Raw genomic sequence first — 22,288 nt, forward strand, 5'->3', positions numbered from 1 at the left:
ACGGGAAAAGAGAAAAAAGGTTTACTTAGATATGTGACGATATGGTAATTTGGCAATCAATATCAGGAAGCTACTGAACTGCCACGTTGGTGTAAACAGATTAAATTTCCTTGTTCAGAGGGAAAAAGCTGTTTAAAATAGTGGATTAAACCAGTAGCTTTTTTGCTTTTTTGAAAAGCCATGATAAAATTGTGATCAAAACCAAATATTTACCAAAAAATATGCAGGAAGCAGTTTTTACTTAAAACCATGTTCTCTCCTCTAACTAGATTACAGTAAGTAGCTATGTTAAAGTAACTGCAGGTGTGAATTATGTTCAAAGGTGGCAATCAAAACAAAACAATTGGATATTCAAATCTCTTTAAGTATTCCAAATTCATAGAAAAGCTCCTTCTACAAGAGTCAATACAGTGTAGTCTTGCTAGTCATCCAGAGTCTTCCTCATTCTTGTTTCTTTAATTTTGAGAATACTCTTTTGTGTTAAGAAATTATTCCCTTTAAATCAGATCAAAATCATATCTTGATTGTAAAACTTTAACTCTTTTTAAAATTTTTTTTTAACTGAAATCACATCTGCTTTCAGCACGGACTCTTGCCTGTGCTACTTAACCCAACTACTGAAACACCTCTTGCCGCCCCCTACAGCCACATTTGACACTTGCTCATCTGAAGAGTCTGAAGAGTCACTACTCAGTAATGTAAAGCATTTCCATCCTCCCTTCTGGCTTAGACCACCATGGCCTCAGGGATGTTATTAACATTATAAGCTCCTTCAGGAGGTGACCACCCCCTTGTTCCATATTTGCCCAGCATCTAGTAATCAGTCTATTATAGTGGCCCTTTGGCATTACAGTAATTAAAATAATCTTCCCATAGCATGTCTTACTGTAGTCCCACTGAAACCACCACTGTGGATCTGGTCTGACTTTTTTCCACAGTAGAATTTGACCCAGAATTGCTGGTTCCCCTGCTTTAAAATATTTAGGGCATTCCTCGTGCTGTTACAGTCTGAATAAAAACAGTTCTGCCAAAAATGGCCAGAGGCAATGCCTTTAAACAGAAGCTAAGTGATTTTCAACATAAAAGAAACACATGGACTCCTTGGGTTGCCCTCATTATGCCCTTCTTCTCCTTAACAGAGGAAATAACCCACACCGAGAAACCAGGAAAATAATTATTTGAGGCCAATATGTCAGTAAGGTGTCAGTAGATCCAGGTCCATCGTTTTAAATCGTGTGATGATAGATTGCACCAGGTAGTAGCCTTGCCCTCTGCTTTTCAGCTTACCCCTTACCAAAGTGTCATTAAGTTATTCCCCATTTTAAATGAAAAACACAAGCTTTCCAACCAGGCATAAGGCGTGAGGGAAAAAGCAGCAACACTGAAACTTAAGAAAATGCTAGCTGTAATTATCAGGTACTATCTTCTGTACGGCCCACCCTACAAGAGAAAATACTTACAAGAATATCATGTAGCAAGGTAATAAAACCAGATGATGCTGAAAACTGCCAGCAGTGGAAAGTATTTAGATTTATCTTTTGAATTTCCTCCTGAGTAGCCTGATGTAAGGGCATTATAAACAAGCCATTTCTTTTTTCAGGGTCCCGACCATTGCATGAAGTGTGCCCATTTTATAGATGGACCCCACTGTGTGAAATCTTGCCCAGCGGGGGTTCTTGGCGAGAACGACACCCTTGTATGGAAATATGCCGATGGGAATGCTGTTTGCCAGCTCTGCCATCCAAACTGCACCCGGGGGTGAGTTAAACCTTGAGCTGGACAGAGAGAGAGGGGAAAAGGAATGGGGGGACAGCTCATCCTGAGCTATTTTGCTTCCTGACTGTCCCATTTCAAACCACTGAGAAGAAGAAATAGCAGGGAGCGAAAGAAGTCAGGAGTACACAGGTAATCTAAGCAGAGCACAGCAGACTTTGTATATAGGAAAAGTTGAGTGGCACTCTGTCTTTACATAGAAGGGAAAAAAAAAAAAAAAGAAAATATTTTATGGGGTTTGAAATAGGTTTGTTTGTTGATTTAAATAGAAAGCTTCCTGGAATTCTACAGAACTCCCCCAACAGTGATGCCCTTTTTTCCCCCACCTGCCATGGTGCTGGCTCCTCTGGTTTTGGGAGGAGCATCAGTGACATCTGGTGGATGCTGGGCTCCCAGGGCCCATTTCTCTCTGCACCTTTCATTTTTAAGGAGGGAGGTCTCAGTGGGATACCACAGTGCTTTTTCTCTTTTTCCTTCTTTCCAAACACTAGCACTTGGTCCAAGCTGAAAGCCTCGCTTGCCTCCCAAGGGTTACTTTATTAATGAACATCACAGTAAACCCAATCTGTATGAACCTCATATGAGGGTACACTTAAACTGCCACCTGTAGCCAACTGTGAACTGAATTTTATTTAATCTACATGACAGTAATTGACAACTGTCTCCTCTCCTGGTTTCTGACCTGCAAAGGACACAGGATGCACAGTAAAAGGTTTTAGGGTTTGAGACTTGGTTGTTGGACCAGAGTGAAAAAACAGCCCATGTTTGATGTCTTTTCCTTCATGGGCTTCTGTCCTGTATCCTGCAGGTCTGTCTGATCCAAAATCCTTCTGTAATATGCCTGTAATACATTTTGAAAGAGAAATCTTATGACATATTCAGACCAACCGTCCTCCTACTCTATATTAGCTAATTCAACTGCCAGCTCATTAAAGAGCAGAATGCCCAAGCCCCCACCTTCATGGAGAAAAGAAGATGATGGGTTAAACCACCAAGTGGTGGCAGCGAATTCAACACTTTGTTTTTCAGGTGGTACCTGTAACAGCTGTGTGGGTTTGCCATGATTTACAGCAATGCCCCCAGTGTTACAATCACAGGCAAAGCTTATCAGGGCTTCCCATCTCATGCCTCAGAATAAATGATCTCAGTTGAAAAGGGATCGTAGTAACTTTGCTCTTTGCATTGATAGGTAGGGAGAGAGTGTCAGAGGTGTAATCTGGGAATGCGCAGCTGTGTCCCCATGAAGGCATTCAGTCAGTAATGCCACTTATTTCTCTTCACACCTTTCCCTTGTACTGTGGGAATGAGATCTGTTCAGCAGTGGGTGAAGAATGTCTGTCTCACAAATTTTTTGCATCCTTAGAAACCACACTCTCAGCATTTTCTGCATGACAAGAAGCAACGACTTTACTTCTGTCCCTGTTCAATTTCACGGCTAGAGCCCACAAAATCTTATCGGCATGATTAAGTGTGCTGACTTCAATAGCCCTGCACGTAAGAGTTTCCAGGATATGGCTCTATTTTCCTTATTTGAAGAAGCTGCAAGACTTCTCTTCCCAGCTGAGTTTTGTCACAAACTTGTTTTTTCACTTTAGGGGTGCTTACTGGTAGTGCATCACTTCTTTTGCATCGCCATGAAGAATCCTTCTGAATCCATTTTTCAGCCTTTTGTTACACAACAAAATGGAGGAAGCTGCTTAGCTCAAAAGACCCCTTCTCTCCCATTTCTCCTGTAATCTCTTGGGGATTTTGTACACAAGCTTGCTTTTGCTCTGCCTAAAGTACAGCTGAGAAAGTATGCTCTGATAGAGAGAGCAACATCCCAAAAGCCTTGGAATTACCCCATTTATAGCTCTAGGAGCTAATGACACACACCCCAGCTTAATTAATTTGCTCAGAGTTGAAGGATTTGGTTTTCCCTTGCCACCCTCCCAGAGTACAGGAATTCAGCTACAGCCCCTGGGGTGCAAAACGAGGAAGAGAGAAGCCATCACTGTAGTTTTGGCACGGGCTGCCTCTGTGGTGCTGTCAACACTATGTGTCTCTCCAGTCTTCATGTTAAATGCCATGGGATTTGGGGCGGGGGGGGTGAGAAGATGGCCAGGGGGTCCACGAGGGAAGGTGGCAGCAGCATAGCAGAAATGTGATGCCTTTGTCACAATCTGAAGGTTAAGGGGAAAAGAAAGGACAGAGGAAAGTTCTTGTAAGGATTTAAAAAGCCAAATGGTTTTCCATTTCTTTTATGACTGTGAAGTAACTTAGGCTGTTATAGAATAACTTCCCTCTGAAAGGCCATAAATCATAGGAACCTGGCTGTATTGCATCAAATTAGGAACTATGGGTCGAGGAAAAGGTTGTTAACATCTTGATGGGTTTGGGAAATAAATAGCTGTATCTGCACTGGGATGAGTAGTACTTACCTAGACAGACGAAATGCTGAGTTCAAGATGCAAAAGTTTGCAGGGACTGTACACAGTACTAATTTTCCAATAAGTAAAGAAGTATTTCAGAGACTAAAACTGCTGCTAGATTTCATTTGATATAAGATCTTGAGGCAGTTCATAACACAAGGTCACATTTCTCATTTTGGTTTCTGTAAGCAGAAGAAAAACGATTCAGAAATGGAAAAAGTGGTTGTTTAGATTCCACAAAACCTGAGTTACTTATGCTGAGTGTCATCATAAAATTCCACATTAAGAAAGATGGTTATGTTTAGTCCTGGATGGATATTTGTCATAGGCTTTGTTTCTTCTTTGACTTGTGAAATGAATCAGAAAATCATGTGGGATTTGAATATAGCACAAACTGCCCTGTCATTTTCTTCCCAAACACCATTTTACCAAACACCATGGATTTGTGTGGAAAATAATTTTAAAAAAGAAGGGGACAGATGAAAATCTACACTTCTGCTTCTGCTTTCTGGTGTAGGGAATCTTCAGACTGAGATCCCCTCGGCGAATTTTTTGGCTGTTGAGAAGTGTATCAGGACTTGCTGTCATAAAGTGGCATGGCAAACCAGAACTTTTAGGAAGTGAAAATTTGAGGGACCAACCACATTCACATTCTGAAATAAAGTGAGGTCTTTTAATTTCACATCCTTATCAGGAGAAGCTGCATATGCTTTGCTGCATAAGTATGTAGACATTTATATCCAGGTGGTGGAGCATGATAGGATGATGTCTTGTGCTGTAGATCAGTTTTTTGTTGAGCACCCAAAGAAGGAAGCTTGGTGCAAAGTGAGATACGTCTCTTATGACCATAAGCAAGCTCATGGTTCTGCTCTGCATGTGCAGCCTTTCTGTGCTTAGTTACACAACTGAGCAAACAAACTGAGCCATAGGCAGACAGGGAACACTAACAAAGCTAGGAGCCCGGGATCCGGGAACCGGTATGCACAGCACTTCCAGCCTGTCCAGGACACCAGGATGCACATTCTTGCATGGGAGCCCAGTGAACTCACAAGACCTTCCAGATGCTGCGTCTTGGAGCGCTGTGTTGGCCCAGAAAGAAGGCAAATACACAAGGGAAGATCAGAGTAATGAAAACAAACAAACAAAAATAAAAACCCAATAAAATGAGTACTTGCTTCACCTCTTCCTCCCCTAGACCTAGATGAAGTTATGAGATAAGATCTGCAACTCCACCTGCCATTTTGAATTTTTTTCTGATTCTTCCTCTCAGCGAGAGGGAACGCAGAGCAGTTTTCCCAGTGCAGGCTCACTCCTTACCCCCTACTTGACCTCCTCTGGAGTTGTTTTGGGATGATCCATTTTCTTTAAGTCAGCGTAGGGAGCGGATACCGCAATCTGGACTTTTCTCTTGCTATGCTCTGTTTTTCAGAAGTGATGTAACCCTCTCTATAATGCTCTCTTTCCTCGGTAGACACCACAAAGACCGCAATTCCCATGGAGAGCATGCATCTTGTAGCTCAGCAGCACTCAGGGAACGCATACCTCTCACACTCATTAGACCATCAAGTGAATGCAGTCACTGTGTTTGCATCCGTGTTGTTTTTTGCATTGGGCTGCCAAAATGAATTTCAGGCATTTTAAGCTCAAATGGAAGGTAAATGACTTGCTAGTAGAGTTTCTGGCTCTCTGAATAACTGTTGTGCCTGTTGACATTACCAGTAATATAAGACCTCAGATTCTGAAAGACAAGTATCATGGATACATGCCAACAGAGTATAGCTGAAGGGAATGCTGTCAAATCCCAATTTTCTGATGGGAGCACGTTATCTGCTACCCACATTTTCCATTGCAATAAAAGTCTAGAAACTGGAATCTTTTACTTATCAGGCAACAGGGATTATGCAGAAGGGTCTGCACTCACATGTTTTCATTAGGCTTTCTGCCCTTGTGCGGGGGAGAGGCAACTTCTGTCCTCCTCCACGGCTACTGCTGGCCTCCTCCACAGGCAGCCCTGAGCTGCACTCATGTAGTTGTCTGCACAGAACCAGGAAATCCAGGTCCGTTTGAATTTTGTGTATCTGTGTCCTCCCTCCATTCTGATATAAAGTTGATTTTAAATATTCTTGAAGCTGATTATGCAGCATAACTATGCCTCCAGATGAAAGATTTTGGAGCGAGGTCATTGACTGATATTTAATAGTGTATGACTATTATAAATTTCTATGTTAATACTTGGACTGCTCTGAAACACAAACTTTTCAATCAGTAGCACTCTTCCTAGTTGGAATTATAGAAGTATGTATGCCAGAGCTAATATGTTTGTAATGTTCATTTGTTTTTACAGGTGCAAAGGTCCAGGTCTTGAAGGCTGTCCAAATGGGTGAGTATTTCATCTGCTACAACTAACGACAGAGCTGGAAAGAATGCATGTATGTTTACATTTCAACACTGGACACTGAAAGACTGGGGCTAATATTAAGCCTTCAGCTCTGTATAGGGAAATGACAGATTAGCGCAGACCCCAACCTATACAAATGATTTAAAAGAACTGAGAAATATTCCTACTGGCACGTGACTTCAAAACCTTGTCCTGCTTAGCTTGTTTCCCAAGGTGAGACCTGTTACTGGAGAACATACAGAGGAACTGAACAAGAAAGGATTTAGGGACTAGTGGCAGAGAGAGAGATATTTAGGATTGATGTGGTTACCTGCGTTACAGGGGATTCATCTCAGAGACCCAGGGAGTGTTTTGCAACCCTGTACCTCCCCAGCCACTCTGTGTTCATTCTTCATACTAGATCTTCCATTGCACCATTTGGCCTCGTGACTTACTGAAGGTCACGCAGCAAGCAAACAGGCTTCTCTGACTAAGAGAAGAGATTAGTTTCTGGCCATAAAGTCATGCTATAGCAAGACAAAGTCAGCCTAGAACTACTGTTAAAAGGTGACTCTATCTAACAGTAATACTTGTAGCAATTTAGAAAGAACTGTGATGGATCTGTAAGTAGACTAAAAAACAACCTTGGAAAACAGATTTTTCTTTTCAACTTAAATATGAAATGACCTAAGCTCTAATAAAGATTCAGCAAACTGTTTGTACAACGTGCATGATTCACATGTTACCTGGCGTCAGACATTTGTACTTGGGGAGGGGGGAAGGTGATCTGAAGTTCACTGTGACCTTTACAGGATAGCCTCCTCGATAATGGTGAGATGTCAGCCTCATTGCTGGTGTCACAACTGTGTATTGATATTGCCTTCTTGATACTGCCTTCTCTCCACATGCTTTGTGTATGTGATCACATGTGAGCTGCCCATGGCTGGCATATATAGGCATCGCTGTTTTCATGCTCGTGTGCTTAGTGGGTTTGTCAGAGGAAGCAGAAATCTCACTTAAGCTGTGAGGATCAGCTCCAGCTGAGAGTGTGGGAGAAGAGTGAAGACTTTGAGCAGGTTACTGGATGAGGAACTTAAAAATACAGATGTGCAAGATACCTGAAATGTCGTACAGGCTTAAGTGGATGTCCAGAGTGTGCATTTGGTCAAAACCTAAGGCTTCATGCAATTTCTGTGGGTTTTTTTCAAAGAAACTTAACACCTAAGCACTTTTTTCTGCATCCCCTCCCGTCTTGCAGCTCCAAGATCCCATCTATCGCTGCTGGCGTCGTCGGGGGTCTCCTGTGCCTGGTGGTGGTCGGTTTGGGCATTGGCCTTTACTTGCGCAGACGGCACATTGTCAGAAAGCGGACCCTGCGCCGGCTGCTGCAGGAGAGGGAGGTGAGTGAGCACCCTCTGCGTTATTTGGGGCAATGGGTGCCAGCCTCCTCATCCCAGAGAATTAAAGCACCCGTGCGTCTGCCTTGCAACTCAACAAGCCATTGGGTTGGCAAATGGCAATAGCTAGTCAGAAAGGAGGCGGCAATGTGCATAACACCTTCTCACTTAATCTCAAGTCTGATCCCTCTGGATATAATTTTCAAAAGCTTTGGGGGATTTAGATGTCTAAATACCAATGAAAATCATTGAGATTGGCTACTCGGAAAAAAGCTACCGCCTCCAGGGTGAGATGCAGTGTGTTTGCTGATGCACACCACGCTGCTGTGTAGACCCTCAGCCTCAAATCGTTTCTTCCTTTGGACAAGCCTTGAGGCTGCTGGGGCAACTTGGGTGCTTTTGAAAATTTTACCCCCTTGAGCAGGCATATGTCTGATCCTGCAGGCACAAAATGAGAGAGGAGAGGAGGGAAAAGAATTGAGGAAGTGTTTGCGTCTTCTCTTTGATTTGTTTTTAGCACAAAAAACCCACAAAGCCATCAAAGTGAATGGCTCACCCTGCTGGGCATAAACAAGGTTTCTGCAGTGCTTTTTGTTTTCTGCGTGGTTTTGTGTGCATTACAGCATCACCCTCTGGGTACCTCACATACAAAATAGCAAAATTCATTATCCTGGATTAAAGCTGCTCTTTTATAATTAGCTCCCTTCTCTTTCTAGTCCAATCCTAGTAAATAATTAGCAAATTGTATTTAGCATTCTGCTAAAAGCCCAGTTGTAGCTTCCCCCTGTGCTTGCTGGCTGCTACAGAGTCAGCTGCTAAAATCCTTTAAAAAAAGAACTGTCCTGCTTTCTAATGCACTACATAACAGTATTTTAAAGACCACTGTGTTCTACAGTTGTCATAGTAGAGTTCAGTTTTTGCTCAGCTCATGTTGTACCCTCTGGACTCCTCAAAATGAGGATATTTCATCACAACAGAAAGGTCACTGGCCCTCTAAAATCAGATTGTATCTACCTGAGTACGGCTTTATTCAAAGGAAAGGGAAAAGAAAAAGCACTAATGGAAAAAAGCTGAATTTTGCATCAAAAAAAGTGTTACATATCTCTGTTTGAAGGGCGTTACTGCCTTTTCAATAAGGCTTAGATCAGATTTTGAAAACATCAATAGTCAATTCAGCATCTCCTTTTGTTACTGAGAAAAGAGTTACTCTCAGGTTTTCAAGAGCTGCTTGTAAATGCTGCAGTCTAGGGGAGCTGCTGGTACCATGGGAATTTCATCCAGTCAAACAAGACCCAAAAGTTTGCAGGTGATTCTTGCCCATTATTTAAAACATTTTTATAACTTATTTGCAAGTCCAAAAAAAAAAATAATCTTCTTTAGTATCTGATCCTCAGATCTTCTTTATGCTGTGTGTTTTAAGGCTTTGAATTCAAAGCCTTCATTTGAACAGTAGTATTCCTTCATTCTCCTTCAAAATGGCAGTTGCTGCTCTGTGATTGATTTTACCTCTGAATTTTGGAGCAACTTTAGATATTTATTGCTGCAAGTCAGAGTGAAGCTGTCGCCCTGTAAACTTCACGTGGAATAAAATGCTCATTGTTTTAAAGGAAGGATATATTTGCTTCCCCAAAGCATGCTGCTTGCTGTCTCCCTAGACTGTATAGTCTTCTAATGTCGTCTTCTTTCTGCACCAGCTTGTGGAACCACTGACACCCAGCGGGGAGGCACCGAACCAGGCTCATCTGAGAATTTTAAAAGAAACAGAGTTTAAAAAGGTCAAAGTTTTAGGCTCTGGAGCTTTTGGCACTGTTTATAAGGTAAGATTACCATGTTTCTCTTCCCCTTTGCATCTTGCTCCCTCATGCAGAAGCCACCCAAACAAAACATAAACTGGGAGCTGCAATTGCTATGTAAATTTTATATATATTTTTTATAGCATGAATATATTGAACAGTATAGACACAATTCAGTCATCAGTAGTTGCATTATGAGTCAGGTAACATGGGAAGTTTTACATAACATATTGCCAAAACCATATTGCTAAACCTGGAGGATGAAGATCTTGGCTTAAAAACTACCAAAATCTCAGTTTAAAAACTACCACAGCCAAATACACCCTGCTGTGAATATTAGGGGAAAAAAAAGAAATGCAGTTTGGTCAGCCCAGTACTAAACCATGTGTGATCTGAGGTCTCGTTTTTATAGTTGTCAATCACTCTTTCATTAGAACTGACATGATGTGTAGAAGTGTCTACACACCTTCAGTTGTGTAGGTCCACAAGGTATTTTTTCTCATGGTGCTTGTTTATCCTCTGTGTTTCTTCTTCATGAAGTTCCACTTTTCTGTGGAACTTCTCTTTTTATTCTGGATATGTGTTGCAGGCTTGCCCAGTGGTGCTGAAATATAAACTGTAGATTGATGCATCTCTTCACAAAGCTCTATATTCTGAAGCAAGATTCCACCTATGGCTAGGAACTTCAGGGTCACAAATCCCACTGACCTTTGAAAGTGTGCACCTACATGGCTGAGTTCTCGCAGTGCCACTCCAGTCACTTGCCACCTGAATGACCTCCTGACCCTATAGATATAGAGCACTGAACCAGTCAAACATTAAACCTACCTGCCACAGCGCGTGCTTAGGACTGGATTATTCGTACAGTATAGATGCCATTTGGTTTTTTGGAGAAAACACCAATTCTTTTCACCCCGTGATTTATAAATTGGAAGTGGCAAGGTTTTGCACGTGCAGTTGCTGTGATGCACTGATTAATTAGATTTCTGTCTGCAAAACCAGAGAAATACCACTCACTACACTAACAGGATTTTGTTAACAACCACAAGACACATTGTTGCATATTTTTATTGTCTGCCATGTCTTCTCATTGCTCAGAATATTTAAGCGTACTCAGAGGATGTAAAATGTATATGTAATTGTGAGAATTAACCTATTAGATATGAGACTGAGTAACTTTTTGCACTTCCTTTTGGTAGGGACTTTGGATCCCAGAAGGGGAGAAGGTTAAAATTCCTGTCGCTATTAAAGAGTTGAGAGAGGCTACGTCACCAAAAGCCAACAAGGAAATACTTGATGTAAGTTTTCTTGTTTGTTTTGCCAAGTTGTCAGTGTTCTGTGAATTTTCCTCTGTAACAACTAAAGGGATTCCGGGATTTTGGGCGGGAGGAAGTATTTTGCACCCCTAATAGAATTCTCCATCCAGAAGTATGGGGTTTTGCAGCCCGGTCTGTGCAGTGCTTTTGTGTCTCCTATGAACCCCATGCTCTCAGTCCAAATAATGTTATACTTGTGAGGTGGCACCTAAAGAGAGGTCAGGACCGTACATTTAGAGCTAATTCTGTTTTCTTTATTCTGATGCTTCAGACCTTAAACCATGGCATGCATTCCCATTACGGTGGTACAACTAAAGCAAATAATAACAGATCTAATGATTTTTGAATCCTGACGCTGCAGATTATCGTAAAATAGTTACTTGGTTACATAGAATTAAATTAACTATAAATCCCCCCCTAAAAAGTAATAATCCCAGCTACCTGATTTCTCTGCCATGAATAGCAAGAAATTATCTCACTTTCTGAAAAAGGCACGGGAATTTTATTTTCTTGCTTGGATATAGCTCATCATGTCCAGAAAACAGGGGAAAAGGCTATGCAGGAGTTTACAATGTAAAAGTTTACCATGGGTAAGCCAGAGTCCTAAGTACAAAGTTCCCTGACCTTGGAATAGCTAAAAATCTGAAATAGATCCAAAGCCACAGACCATACAGTGCCAGGGACATATATATATATATTTATATACAAGGAAAGGAAAATGCTGAGTGAGGAGAGGACTACTCAGATGTTCAGTGTAACTTCAGTTCAGCTTTTCTGTGTTGTGGTTCAGTCCTCAGCAACAACAAAGGTGGTTTCTATGTGTGTGTGTCCCCCCTGTTCAGCCCTTTGAGCCCTGAGCTGTAGCCTGCTGGGTCACTCTGGAGGACTAGTTAGTCCCAAGTAGCGCAATGAATTTGGTACAGACAAAGGCTTTAAGGTTCTCCTTGCTATACCTGCGTGAAAGTGCCTCTAGAAAGCATAGGTTTGAAGCTTGGATTTGGCAGGGGCTCATCTCTCAAGAGCTTGTTTGCAGGAACAAGGGCACATGTCCCTGGTACATCCCAAATAGTCCTGTGACATGCAGGTCCACACCTTGGGGCAGCCTGTTTGCGTGGTGTTAATCAAATGCACAAATTCTTCAGCCATGGAAGAAAATTGTGTGTTTGGGTGGGGTTTTCTTGGTAGGAATTGAACCACTTCAGCAAAGAGGAAATTTGGGTTTTTTTAAAAAAAAAAATAAAATCTAGTTTTGGCCAGCAAATGACGCCTCAGATAGCAAGGCTCATCTTGAACAGTTCAAGCTGGTGAAAATCTCGGAATCCATACATGAAGCAATATATCCTGATTTTTGTCTAGTTAGACTCCAGACCAGTCTCGGTCCTTTCCCAGGTCCCAGATCTGTGTGGCCCTGGTCCCTGCCCGCGGGCAGGCTGCGGTCCCTCCCTTCACTGGCTTTCACTGCATTGAAGAGCTGGCAAAGGTGCTGCTCAGCTGCCTGACCTGAGTTCTGCCTCTCATTTTCCTCTTCACGGTGATAAGAAGCGTGACATGGTCTTGACAAAGGGCGCTTTGGACTTAACAGCATTAAATTCCTGTATGCTGAAGTTAATGAATGAACCTACAGTACTGCATCCTGCCTTCAGCAGTTCAAGATAGCCATACGACAGGGCAGTAGATGCAGGGACTGCAACACTCTGCGGTGATATCAAAGTACTTCCTCTTTTCAAAGAAGTTTCTGTAGCATATCTCCACATTATCTTTTCTTTTCCTTTGAATTTGGATGCTTAACAAAAAGCTCTTGTTTTTTTTCAATCCTGTTCATTTTTTAGAAGATTTAGTTGGTGGAATTCATTCTGTATTTCAGAAGAAAATTTTTTAAAAAAACCATAATACAAGATCAGTGAAAGAAGTCAGAGGGATGACTCCAAAAGCTCCTGCCCAAAGAGATTTTTGCAACACAACCAACTTTTCAAGGTCACTGAAACCTCAGAAATAATAATGTCCAATTAAAGATGATTTGTCTTACAGAAACACGCTAGGTATAGAACAAGCACAACAGCTTTAGCTCATATAATCCAGGAGAGCGCTCGCTGGCTTTATTAGGGTAGGGCTAATTCAGATTGTTGTTGAATACCAAGCATACTTGGAGCAGGTCAGAGCGTACCACAGAGATTTCCAAGATAAACAGTTGAAACAAAGGCCCACTTTAATGTCTTGGGCTACTTTGAGGGACCCACAACCGCACAATAGCTCCCTTCTGCACCCTGCGAGGAGGCGGTGGCCTATTTTACACTTGTGGTATCAAATGTAATAGGCAGCATCAACACTTGGACACTCTCCAAAAGCTGTGTGGCCCGTACGCCCACCCTGCTCTTTCAGCATCTCCCCTCCCCAGTTTTCAGCCCCCTGGCTCAGCCCTGCACAGGCTCTGTGCAGCAGATGGGCTGTGAGAACAGCTCCGACTCTGCAGATTTCCCCCCTCCATGCTGCCGCTGAAATGAATACAGTGTGGATGTGAATTGCAACAGGAAGCAAGGCGTCCTTTGGTACAACGGTATGGTTTGGAAGCCTAGGGAGATTTAGCGTGTTTCAGTCTCTGCATCTGAGCATCATACAGTGTATTTGCAAGGTTCTCTAAAAAAAACCACAACACTGCCATAAATGTCTACGTAATTGAATAGCACATTGTATTCTTGCTTTATCTGTCCTCGAGCTAGCTACCCTGCAGAATCAGCCTTGACAGAGGGTTGTTTTTCAACGCCCTGCTCACATGATGCAGTAGGTTGAGGAGTGCTTACCAAGTTCTGCCAGAGATCTTTTTAACCTGTCTGCTGGCAGACTACTTCAGTCCCAGAGGCTCCAAAACAAGGATTACAAAAGCAGTACTAGCACCTCAGAAGAAAACTGCATTACATCATGTTTTGCTTAGGATGGCACGTCAAACAACAGTACCAAGGCCAGAAGGTATTGCTTAAGAACTGGAGTTGCTTATTTCTTGAACGTCATTGCTCTAATAACTTTGTTTAATAATAGTATTTAGCAGCTGCACAGCTATGTGACATCTGTGGAAACCTTGTTCAATGATAAGTCAAGTGCTATGGTATTTTGTTTCCTAAGCTCTTAGAAAAGTACTCCTTGCCCTGCCACAATAGTGGCTTGACTATTGTTTTAGACTTCAAGGGGCTGCTAGCCTAATGTTGAATCGCCAAGAGATGATTAATTGGTGTCACTCCAGATGCTGACTTAAGATGCTGAGCTAAAAGCTCACTGCTTGGAAAAATTCCCATTTATTTCCCGTTGTGTTGATTTTTAATCATATGGCTTTAAAAATTTCTGGAAGTGAAATACCATAATTCAGAAACAAAGTTAATTTAAATAAACACAACTTCACTTCTCTGTTTTTCGCTCCTGCTGGCATCCATTCTTTAAGCTTGCACTTGACAGTGGATGTCAGTTTAAATTTGGGTCTCAAATTTAAATCCATAAGTACTTTTTGCATGCAAGAACCATGAGGTCAGGGGTTTTAACCCTGTGGCCATATTAAAGGATGTAATCAGTGTGGCTGCAGCATACTATGCCTCTGAAGGAATCTCTCCCTTCCTACGGAAGACCAAAAGAAGAGGAGGAACAACCTTAGATAGGTACTAAAAGCTACGTAGGCTGAACTCAGGCTTGAAAGAAGAGTTTTTCACATGTTTATGAAACTCAAACCCAGAATTCTAGTTGACCAAAGGGTTTGTTACACTTAGGCTCCAACATTATAAGTACCTTCCTGGTATGATTTGAATTGCTATACGACTTTTCCAATTTGGGCTAGTATTTTCACCAGTGTTGCTTAAAGTAAGACATGTATTTAGACTTCTGAAGAGGTGAACTGATTGTTAACCTGATTGGTTTGACCTGGGCTGAAGAACAGCATGGTCAAAGAAGCCTTGTTTCTTCAAAAGTCAAACTGTCGGCCTCATCTCAGATGACAACTTTTGACTTTCTGGGTTAGTACTAACACTGACAGGGGGACAGAGGTCTCTTAAGTCAGCTTTGTGAAAAGAGTTGTGGAGAGCCTTATGACACATGTTCATGAGATGTGTTGCCCTTGCAATTAAGTGCTCAAAATGATGGAATCCCACCAGCTTGCTGTTGATGTCCAATTTATTAATTCCTCCTAAGTCTCTAGGTGTTGTCCCCAGGATTTTGTGTCCCATGTTTACTTTATCAGCAGTGGGAGACTGGCTCTTCCACAGCATCTCGGTGATGCTTCAGTATTCAATATCTGGCCCTTCCACCGAATGGAAAAAACTTGGTCCACAGAGTGGGAAATACAAGTATTTTGTATGTGATACAGGGCACAGAGTTTGCATATAGAGTATTTTAGCAACCACTTGAATGACCAACTCGTTTTACACTGCTGCCATTTCTATCAGGCCAAAGGGAGTGTTTCACATTGCTTCTTTTCCTCTTTCTTCTCAGGAAGCTTATGTGATGGCTAGTGTTGACAATCCTCATGTGTGCCGCTTGTTGGGAATCTGCCTCACCTCTACTGTTCAGCTGATCACGCAGCTGATGCCTTACGGCTGCCTTCTTGATTACATCCGAGAGCACAAAGACAACATCGGCTCCCAGTACCTTCTCAACTGGTGTGTGCAGATTGCAAAGGTAAGCAGACTGGCACGCCTCCAGCTAAACCCCAGACTCTATAGCGGAGATCTGACAGCGTGTGATGTATTTATTTACTTACCTGTCTCTGGAAATCTTTCTTGCACCAAGTGGTTCGTAGACCCCTTAGGTGTGACAGTAAGCAGTTACTTTATCTTAAGCAATTTACCATTGTCAGGCTGCTGAGCAAACTTGTAACTGGTCTTCAGAATGCTCCTAGACAGCATAATACCATCAGCAAGACATGTCATATGATAGTTTAGGTTGGAATAGACCTTTAAGACTATTGAATCCAACCAGTAACCTAGCACTGCCAGATCCACCACTAAACCATGTAACTAAGCAAAATCAAACACTCAGCGATGAAGTGATAATGTGATGCAGGGAAGGGAGCAGAATTTGGCAATTCCCATACCAAAATGCTGCTTCCATCAGTGGGTTTCTTTGGGCTGTGCCGCTGGGGCAAACAGTGATGTTCTTGAGTACACCGTCTGGTGTGCCTCAGGAAAATTTCAGGCTGAAATCTCTGAGGTCTGGGGATTGAAACTGCTGATTATTAAATACCAGCTCCATTCTAGCACAGTCCAGCTGTGACTGAAAGACATTCAGACACCCCAGGACTGTTCTGTAATTTACATGCACTGAGTTGGTGACTGTAATCTAATTGCAATGGCCATTGTGCCAAATAAAAGACTCATTATCCCATCTGGCACTGATTGCCAAAGAGAAGAGCAGCAAAGAAGACCGAAGTACAGCCTCTAGCCCTCAGCAAGAATATGCCACGTTTGGAAGGTGGTTACCCATTTGCGTGTGTGGAAGAATGGAGTAAAACCAGCAAAAAATTAGCTGCAGTTTGTTGGAGATTCATCATATGGGATGGCAGTATCTGCAAAACCTGACTGCTTTAGTGCTGCTTATTTCGGGAATGCCGGTCTGAAGCTAACCGCTCACTTACAGCCTTATCGGTCCCCTGAGACCTTGTATACATCCCAGGCTTACCCAGCCGTGGTTTGCTTTCAGGAAACGTGCTGAGGGTCTCAGAAATGTATCCACCAAAAGTACACAGAGCACGTTTTTCATCTCAATATGTGTACTTTTTTACAGAGCGCTCCACAGCAAGTGAATTTAAATTTATGTGTCCACCCAGGGTATGAACTGCCTTTTTTTGACTCATCTACTCTCTTGTTTGAAATCATTTACTGCCCTGCCCTGGTTTCAGTCCCTACAGAGGATGAGCTGGAGGCCACATTTCCCTCCTCCTCCTCCGTGCTATTTTTTAAGGTGGCAGAATCAGTCCTCAAATTGATCCTGGGGGCATCACTTACCCAAAAGGTTGCCATTCACAATTGTAAGCTTCTGTTTGATCTTTTTCATGTCGGTTCCACATTTCCCCATAGCAACCTCTACCCTTTCCAGCGATGCCTGACCTTCAGCATACTCCTTTGTGCTGCTCAGCGCTGAAGTTCTCCTCAAAGTGCTCATAAATCACGCGTACAGCTTTTTCCCACCAATATGTCTGGTGTTACTACTCTGATAAAGTAATGCCAGAGTTTTGGACGTTCTCTGACTGTTTAAAAATGTTCTTTTTGATGAGGGAAAAAGATTGAAACAAATATATTTATGTCTGGTAAGTAACCAGCAGGAGGCAAGTTCCCTGGGAAGCTTATTTTTGTTTCTGTTTCCACAGCTTTGAAATAAGTTTTCTTTGCATCTTTTACAAACATTGTCTTTCACTGAGGTATCGAGTCCTGTCTTGCAGACAAGATGTTATGACAGAGCATAGAGACTCCATGTGCAGAAATGCTGCGAAGTAACTCTTTGAACACATGGGTGTCATGCTTAATGATGAAAAATGGCTTAAACCCCAGGCCTGCACACAATTAAAGATCTGCTGAACTTTCTAGAAAAACAGTCCATCATCTTCAGTGTACAGTTATGCACGTGCACAAGTCTTTTAGCCATCAACATCTTAAACAGCCTACTGTGAAACTGATATTCTGCCTTTCAGCAGCTTTGTGTCTTAATAAGTCTCTGCAGCAAGACATGTTTAGCAGGAAATTTTTTATCCTGCTGGGGCTAGATTATGTGATTATTGGGGCTTTTTAGGATAGTCTGTTTTCTATCAGCAGCTCAAGATTTTTTGTTTCTAGAGCTCTGCTCACTAAAGATCTTTTTATGTCATTAAATGCACGCTCATGGTGGCCTACAGCCAGTTTGTTTGGGTGGTTTGTTTTGGCAACATTGGGAGGGCATGGGTGAAGTTCTGCTGAGGAACTCGGGTGGAGGATTCGATGGTGGTCCAGGTTAGCAGTGGGCTCAGGAAGGGGGTGGAGGCTGGAAGGGAATTATTCCCTCCAGTGCTCTGTCATCACATCAACATGATTGTTTCAGTGTTAACTTTGTAGGTTAGAAGTGCTTTTTTGTTAATTCTCCATAAAAATACAAACACATAAGCCACTGCCAGCAGGAAAGTATGGACTGGGAGTAATTGCGGTTTTTAGAAATGATCTTGCAGGAAACTTACAAATCGTGAACTTTTTGATTCCAGCAAGAAACTGGTGTTGAGGGAAAAGGGGAATAATCTCTGTGGTCAGAAACACAGCTGTTAGATTTATGCTTTAGAAGTCAAACTGGCACAGTTAGTTCTATTCTTCCTCAAGATGCAGTTGTACCAAAAAAGCACGTATGCTATGGTGAGCCCAGTCCAATCATGGGAGGCAGTGGAACTGGAAGAACTTGCCTTGTCAAAGGGAACTTGAAAATAGATGTAACTCTGAGCTCAGCCCTGAATTATTTTTTTTTCTTTATTCATCTTTGCCATGGGATGCCTCCTTGTTAGCAGGGAGAAGCCAAGTACGCTGTAATAAGACGCAATACCAGCAACTTAGAATGATAAATGTCAAAACGCTCTTTGTAGGCCTGGCCTGCAAGCATATGGAGGGCAATTGTTAAACTCTGTGCAGTGCTCTCCAGAAGTCATTGGGGTTGCACAAATGTAGCTGAAAGAAGAGTATGCCACCTTATTTGAAAGTCTTACCCTATTTCTTGAACTAAATCCCAAAGAACCACATGCCTGCCACTGTCGCTATTTTCTTCACTCCACCAGTGCACGGACCCATGAAAAGATTCCTGGAGGATAATAATTATTTCCCTATATAACTGTGCAAACACACATCCTCACCCTGCAATAAGCATCGTGTAAACCAAAACAGCCAACCTTTTTTTGTGAAGGTGATATGTGCTGCCATGTGTTGTGGTGTGTGTACAGTCACCACAGAGCAGCTGCAGTTTGGTAACTCGTTCACATGTGCAAACCCGAAGCGTGTGATACCTACCAGCGTTCTGTCCTGTTGCAGGGAATGAACTACTTGGAGGAACGTCGCCTGGTCCACCGTGACCTTGCTGCCAGGAACGTCCTCGTTAAGACTCCTCAACACGTGAAAATCACAGACTTCGGGCTGGCAAAGCTGCTTGGTGCCGACGAGAAGGAGTACCACGCTGAGGGAGGCAAGGTAAAGCACATCAGGGAACGAACTGCTTGCGCGTTCGCTGGTGTTTGTGCTTGCATATGAGCCCTAAAGACAGGGGAAAATGAAAAAGACAGTTGAGTTTTTCAAAGCGCTCAGCTGCTGTCTCAGCATGCTGTGTTTGAAGCCTGTGGGAGTCCTCTGAAATCAGCCGAAACAGCGTCAGGCCAGGGGGACTGCAGTGGGAGCGGAGGTAGGAGACCAGCGAACGCTTTTGAAATTCCCACCCAGAATGTGTGGGGAAAAAAAGCAAGATTATTAAAAAAATCATTAAAAAAAAAAAAAAAAGAAAAAAGTATGGCTGAATTCATCAGTGCAGCCAGCACCAATAACACTGTGCAGTTTAGGAAGAGAAAAGAGAAGGGGAATGCCATATATTTATAGGAGAAGAAAGACCTGTCAGACTTAGTTCAACATGCCTTCGTGTTGTACTACGTGCTGATGGAGGGAATGTGTCCTGCTGAGAAATTAAAGAGAAGCTGCTTTCAAATATTGGAGACATCATAAATGGAAACCATATGAGTGCAGATCAGTCTTTGTCATACAGCCTGAGACTGGATTTGTATCCTGTTATGTGATAGAAGGTTAAAAAAATAGTAATTTGACTATAAAAAATATTGTAAAATTAATTTGTAAGAGGTATTTCTAATATGCCTAATATTTCACAAGTTACCGGGTTCAACATAATAAATGAAAATAATAAAGGACTCAATAGTTGATTGCTCTTCCACTCAGATAGTTGTGGTGTTTATTGGCTGGGGTTTTTTTCCCTTTTGAAACCAAACTGTTTGTTTAAGCACCAGCTGGTGGTAAATATTGTGTTAGGTCAGCCTCTTAAGGCTTATTTGTGAATTTTCCTAGGTTCCTATTAAATGGATGGCCTTGGAGTCAATTTTACATCGGATTTACACTCATCAAAGTGATGTCTGGAGTTATGGTGAGTCTAAAACCTATTATAACTGCTGCAAACACATCGGAAAATTGCAGGATTTGCTAGTGGCTCCACACAGACCTTTTTTCTTCCTATTATGAGAAGACTCAGAGATTAAACATAAACAATGGCCCCAAATCACCTATTCAATGAAGTAAAATTCCCATGAAATTGCATACTACCGATGTTATCTTGCAGAATATGCTTTCAGTTGAGCCCTCCCCTGAAAGGGGCTGCAGGCAGGATACTCTGCTCCACTTGCTGAAGTTCTGTTGGTGCTTTTCTTCAGAATCTTCATGTGAAATACAACTGGGCTGACAATAAAGCCACATAAATAGAGGGAGTACTTAAAGCCATGAGCTACACTGTCGATTAGTGTCAACCGCTGTAACTGCTGTGGCCTAAAATGTTTGTGCTGTCCAAGGGTAACACTAAAATGAAAGCAAAGTGATAACCTTAGAGAATTCATTTTCTGTTTGGTGGGGTTCATAAACCAGCTTGAAAGAAAGAGGATCAGGAAGAAAACTTTTCAAAGCAACTTAGTCCAAAATTTCCACTCTGTGGGCTCTTATATTCCTGGAAAATATTCAATGCAGATGGTGAGATCCTGTGTCCTTTTAGAAAAAGTACAGCCTCTGGCCCTTTTAATCCATTTATGTATCTTGGCACCCAAAATCTTGTTTTGTATCCTAAGCTACCAAACAATCACAACAGCTACATCACAAGAGTACGTGGTACGTCAGCAAATGACACTGAGGAAGCTTATTTACACATCTCAAAAAGTGCTCTTGCTCATCTCCAGAGAGATTGTTTTGAAACAAAAAATACAACTTCCATTTTTAAAACGACTTGCTGGATTGGAGTCAGGAGGCAGCAACCTGCATCTCATTTCTTTGGTGCTGGGAAGCTTGTGGGATGTTCAACACTGAGATACTAAAAGATTTTAAAAAAAAAAAAAAAATCACAAAGTACCCCCCAAAAGGAAATCGGGATAATTTCAACCCATTTGATTAATTTGTCTCTGTTCAAAATCAAGGCAGAAACTGCTTTTGTGGGGCTCTGGCAGTGCAGTGCCTCTGGGAAAGCCCTCTGCACCCAGGCCAAGCACCCTGGCTCCTGGCAAAGCCTCTCTGACGGTCTTCTCTTCCCGCCCTGCAGGTGTGACAGTCTGGGAGCTGATGACATTTGGGTCGAAGCCCTACGAAGGGATCCCCGCCAGTGAGATCTCCTCTGTCCTGGAGAAGGGCGAGCGTTTGCCCCAACCCCCCATCTGTACCATCGACGTGTACATGATCATGGTCAAATGTGAGTCCGCATTTGGGGTTGGGGGTGCTCACCAAAGTAGAATAAGTAGCACAGTTGCCTACGTTACGTTGCATTTGTGCTTGTTGTGATTGCACAGAAAAGGATTCATGTTAAAGAGTGGTGACACCAGAGAGTGTTCCCACACCTTGGGCTTTAGGAGCAGGGGATAGGGTATCATTAGTCACTAATTCCACCAACTGACGCTTTTTTCACCATTCACACCTCTAGCTGATATTGTCAATTACTTTAAACTGATATTGTCAGGCAGTATAAATTAGCATAGCACCACACACTTTTCCTGATACCTTTATTTTGTGTGTCTAGAAAATAAAATTAAGACTGATTTCTCCTCAGGCTTCCCCTTAATTCAGTAATATGGCTTTCCCTGACAACCACACACATGGATTATGTGCTCCTTTTATTAAAGGAGTGCTATGAGCGGAGGCGCTACCATAATGGCAGATGCATATGAGGATCCAGAGTTCATCCTGTAATGTTAGGGCAAGGGGCAACAGCCTGAAACTGCAAGAGGGTAGATTTAGATTAGATATAAGGAAAAAATTCTTCACCATGAGAGTGATGAAGCACTGGAACAGGTTGCCCAAGGAGGTTGTGGATGCCCCATCCCTGGAAGCGTTCAAGGCCAGGTTGGATGGGGCTTTGAGCAACCTGGTCTAGTAGGAGAGAGATGTCCCTACCCACAGCAGGGGTGTTGGAACCAGATGATCTTCAGGTCTCTTCCAACCTTAACCATTCTATGATTCTATGATCTGATTTCTTTCTCATTTTGGATGTCTCCTTTCCA

At 42.4% G+C, this 22,288-nt stretch overlaps 1 protein-coding gene across 1 annotated transcript in view; it reads left to right on the forward strand.

The window, feature by feature from the left end:
* EGFR (epidermal growth factor receptor) overlaps positions 1–22,288 on the forward strand; it is a 43,112-nt gene that overhangs the window by 16,357 nt on the left and 4,467 nt on the right. Inside the window, 9 exon segments of the mRNA XM_009872885.1 lie at positions 1,601–1,758; positions 6,529–6,564; positions 7,820–7,961; positions 9,653–9,775; positions 10,951–11,049; positions 15,535–15,720; positions 19,077–19,210; positions 20,087–20,184; positions 21,337–21,483. Coding sequence (XP_009871187.1) covers positions 1,601–1,758; positions 6,529–6,564; positions 7,820–7,961; positions 9,653–9,775; positions 10,951–11,049; positions 15,535–15,720; positions 19,077–19,210; positions 20,087–20,184; positions 21,337–21,483 — 1,123 coding nt within the window.

Source organism: Apaloderma vittatum, unplaced genomic scaffold (genome assembly GCF_000703405.1).
Source record: "Apaloderma vittatum isolate BGI_N311 unplaced genomic scaffold, ASM70340v1 scaffold287, whole genome shotgun sequence".
In the NCBI taxonomy this organism is placed as follows: Eukaryota; Metazoa; Chordata; class Aves; order Trogoniformes; family Trogonidae; genus Apaloderma; species Apaloderma vittatum.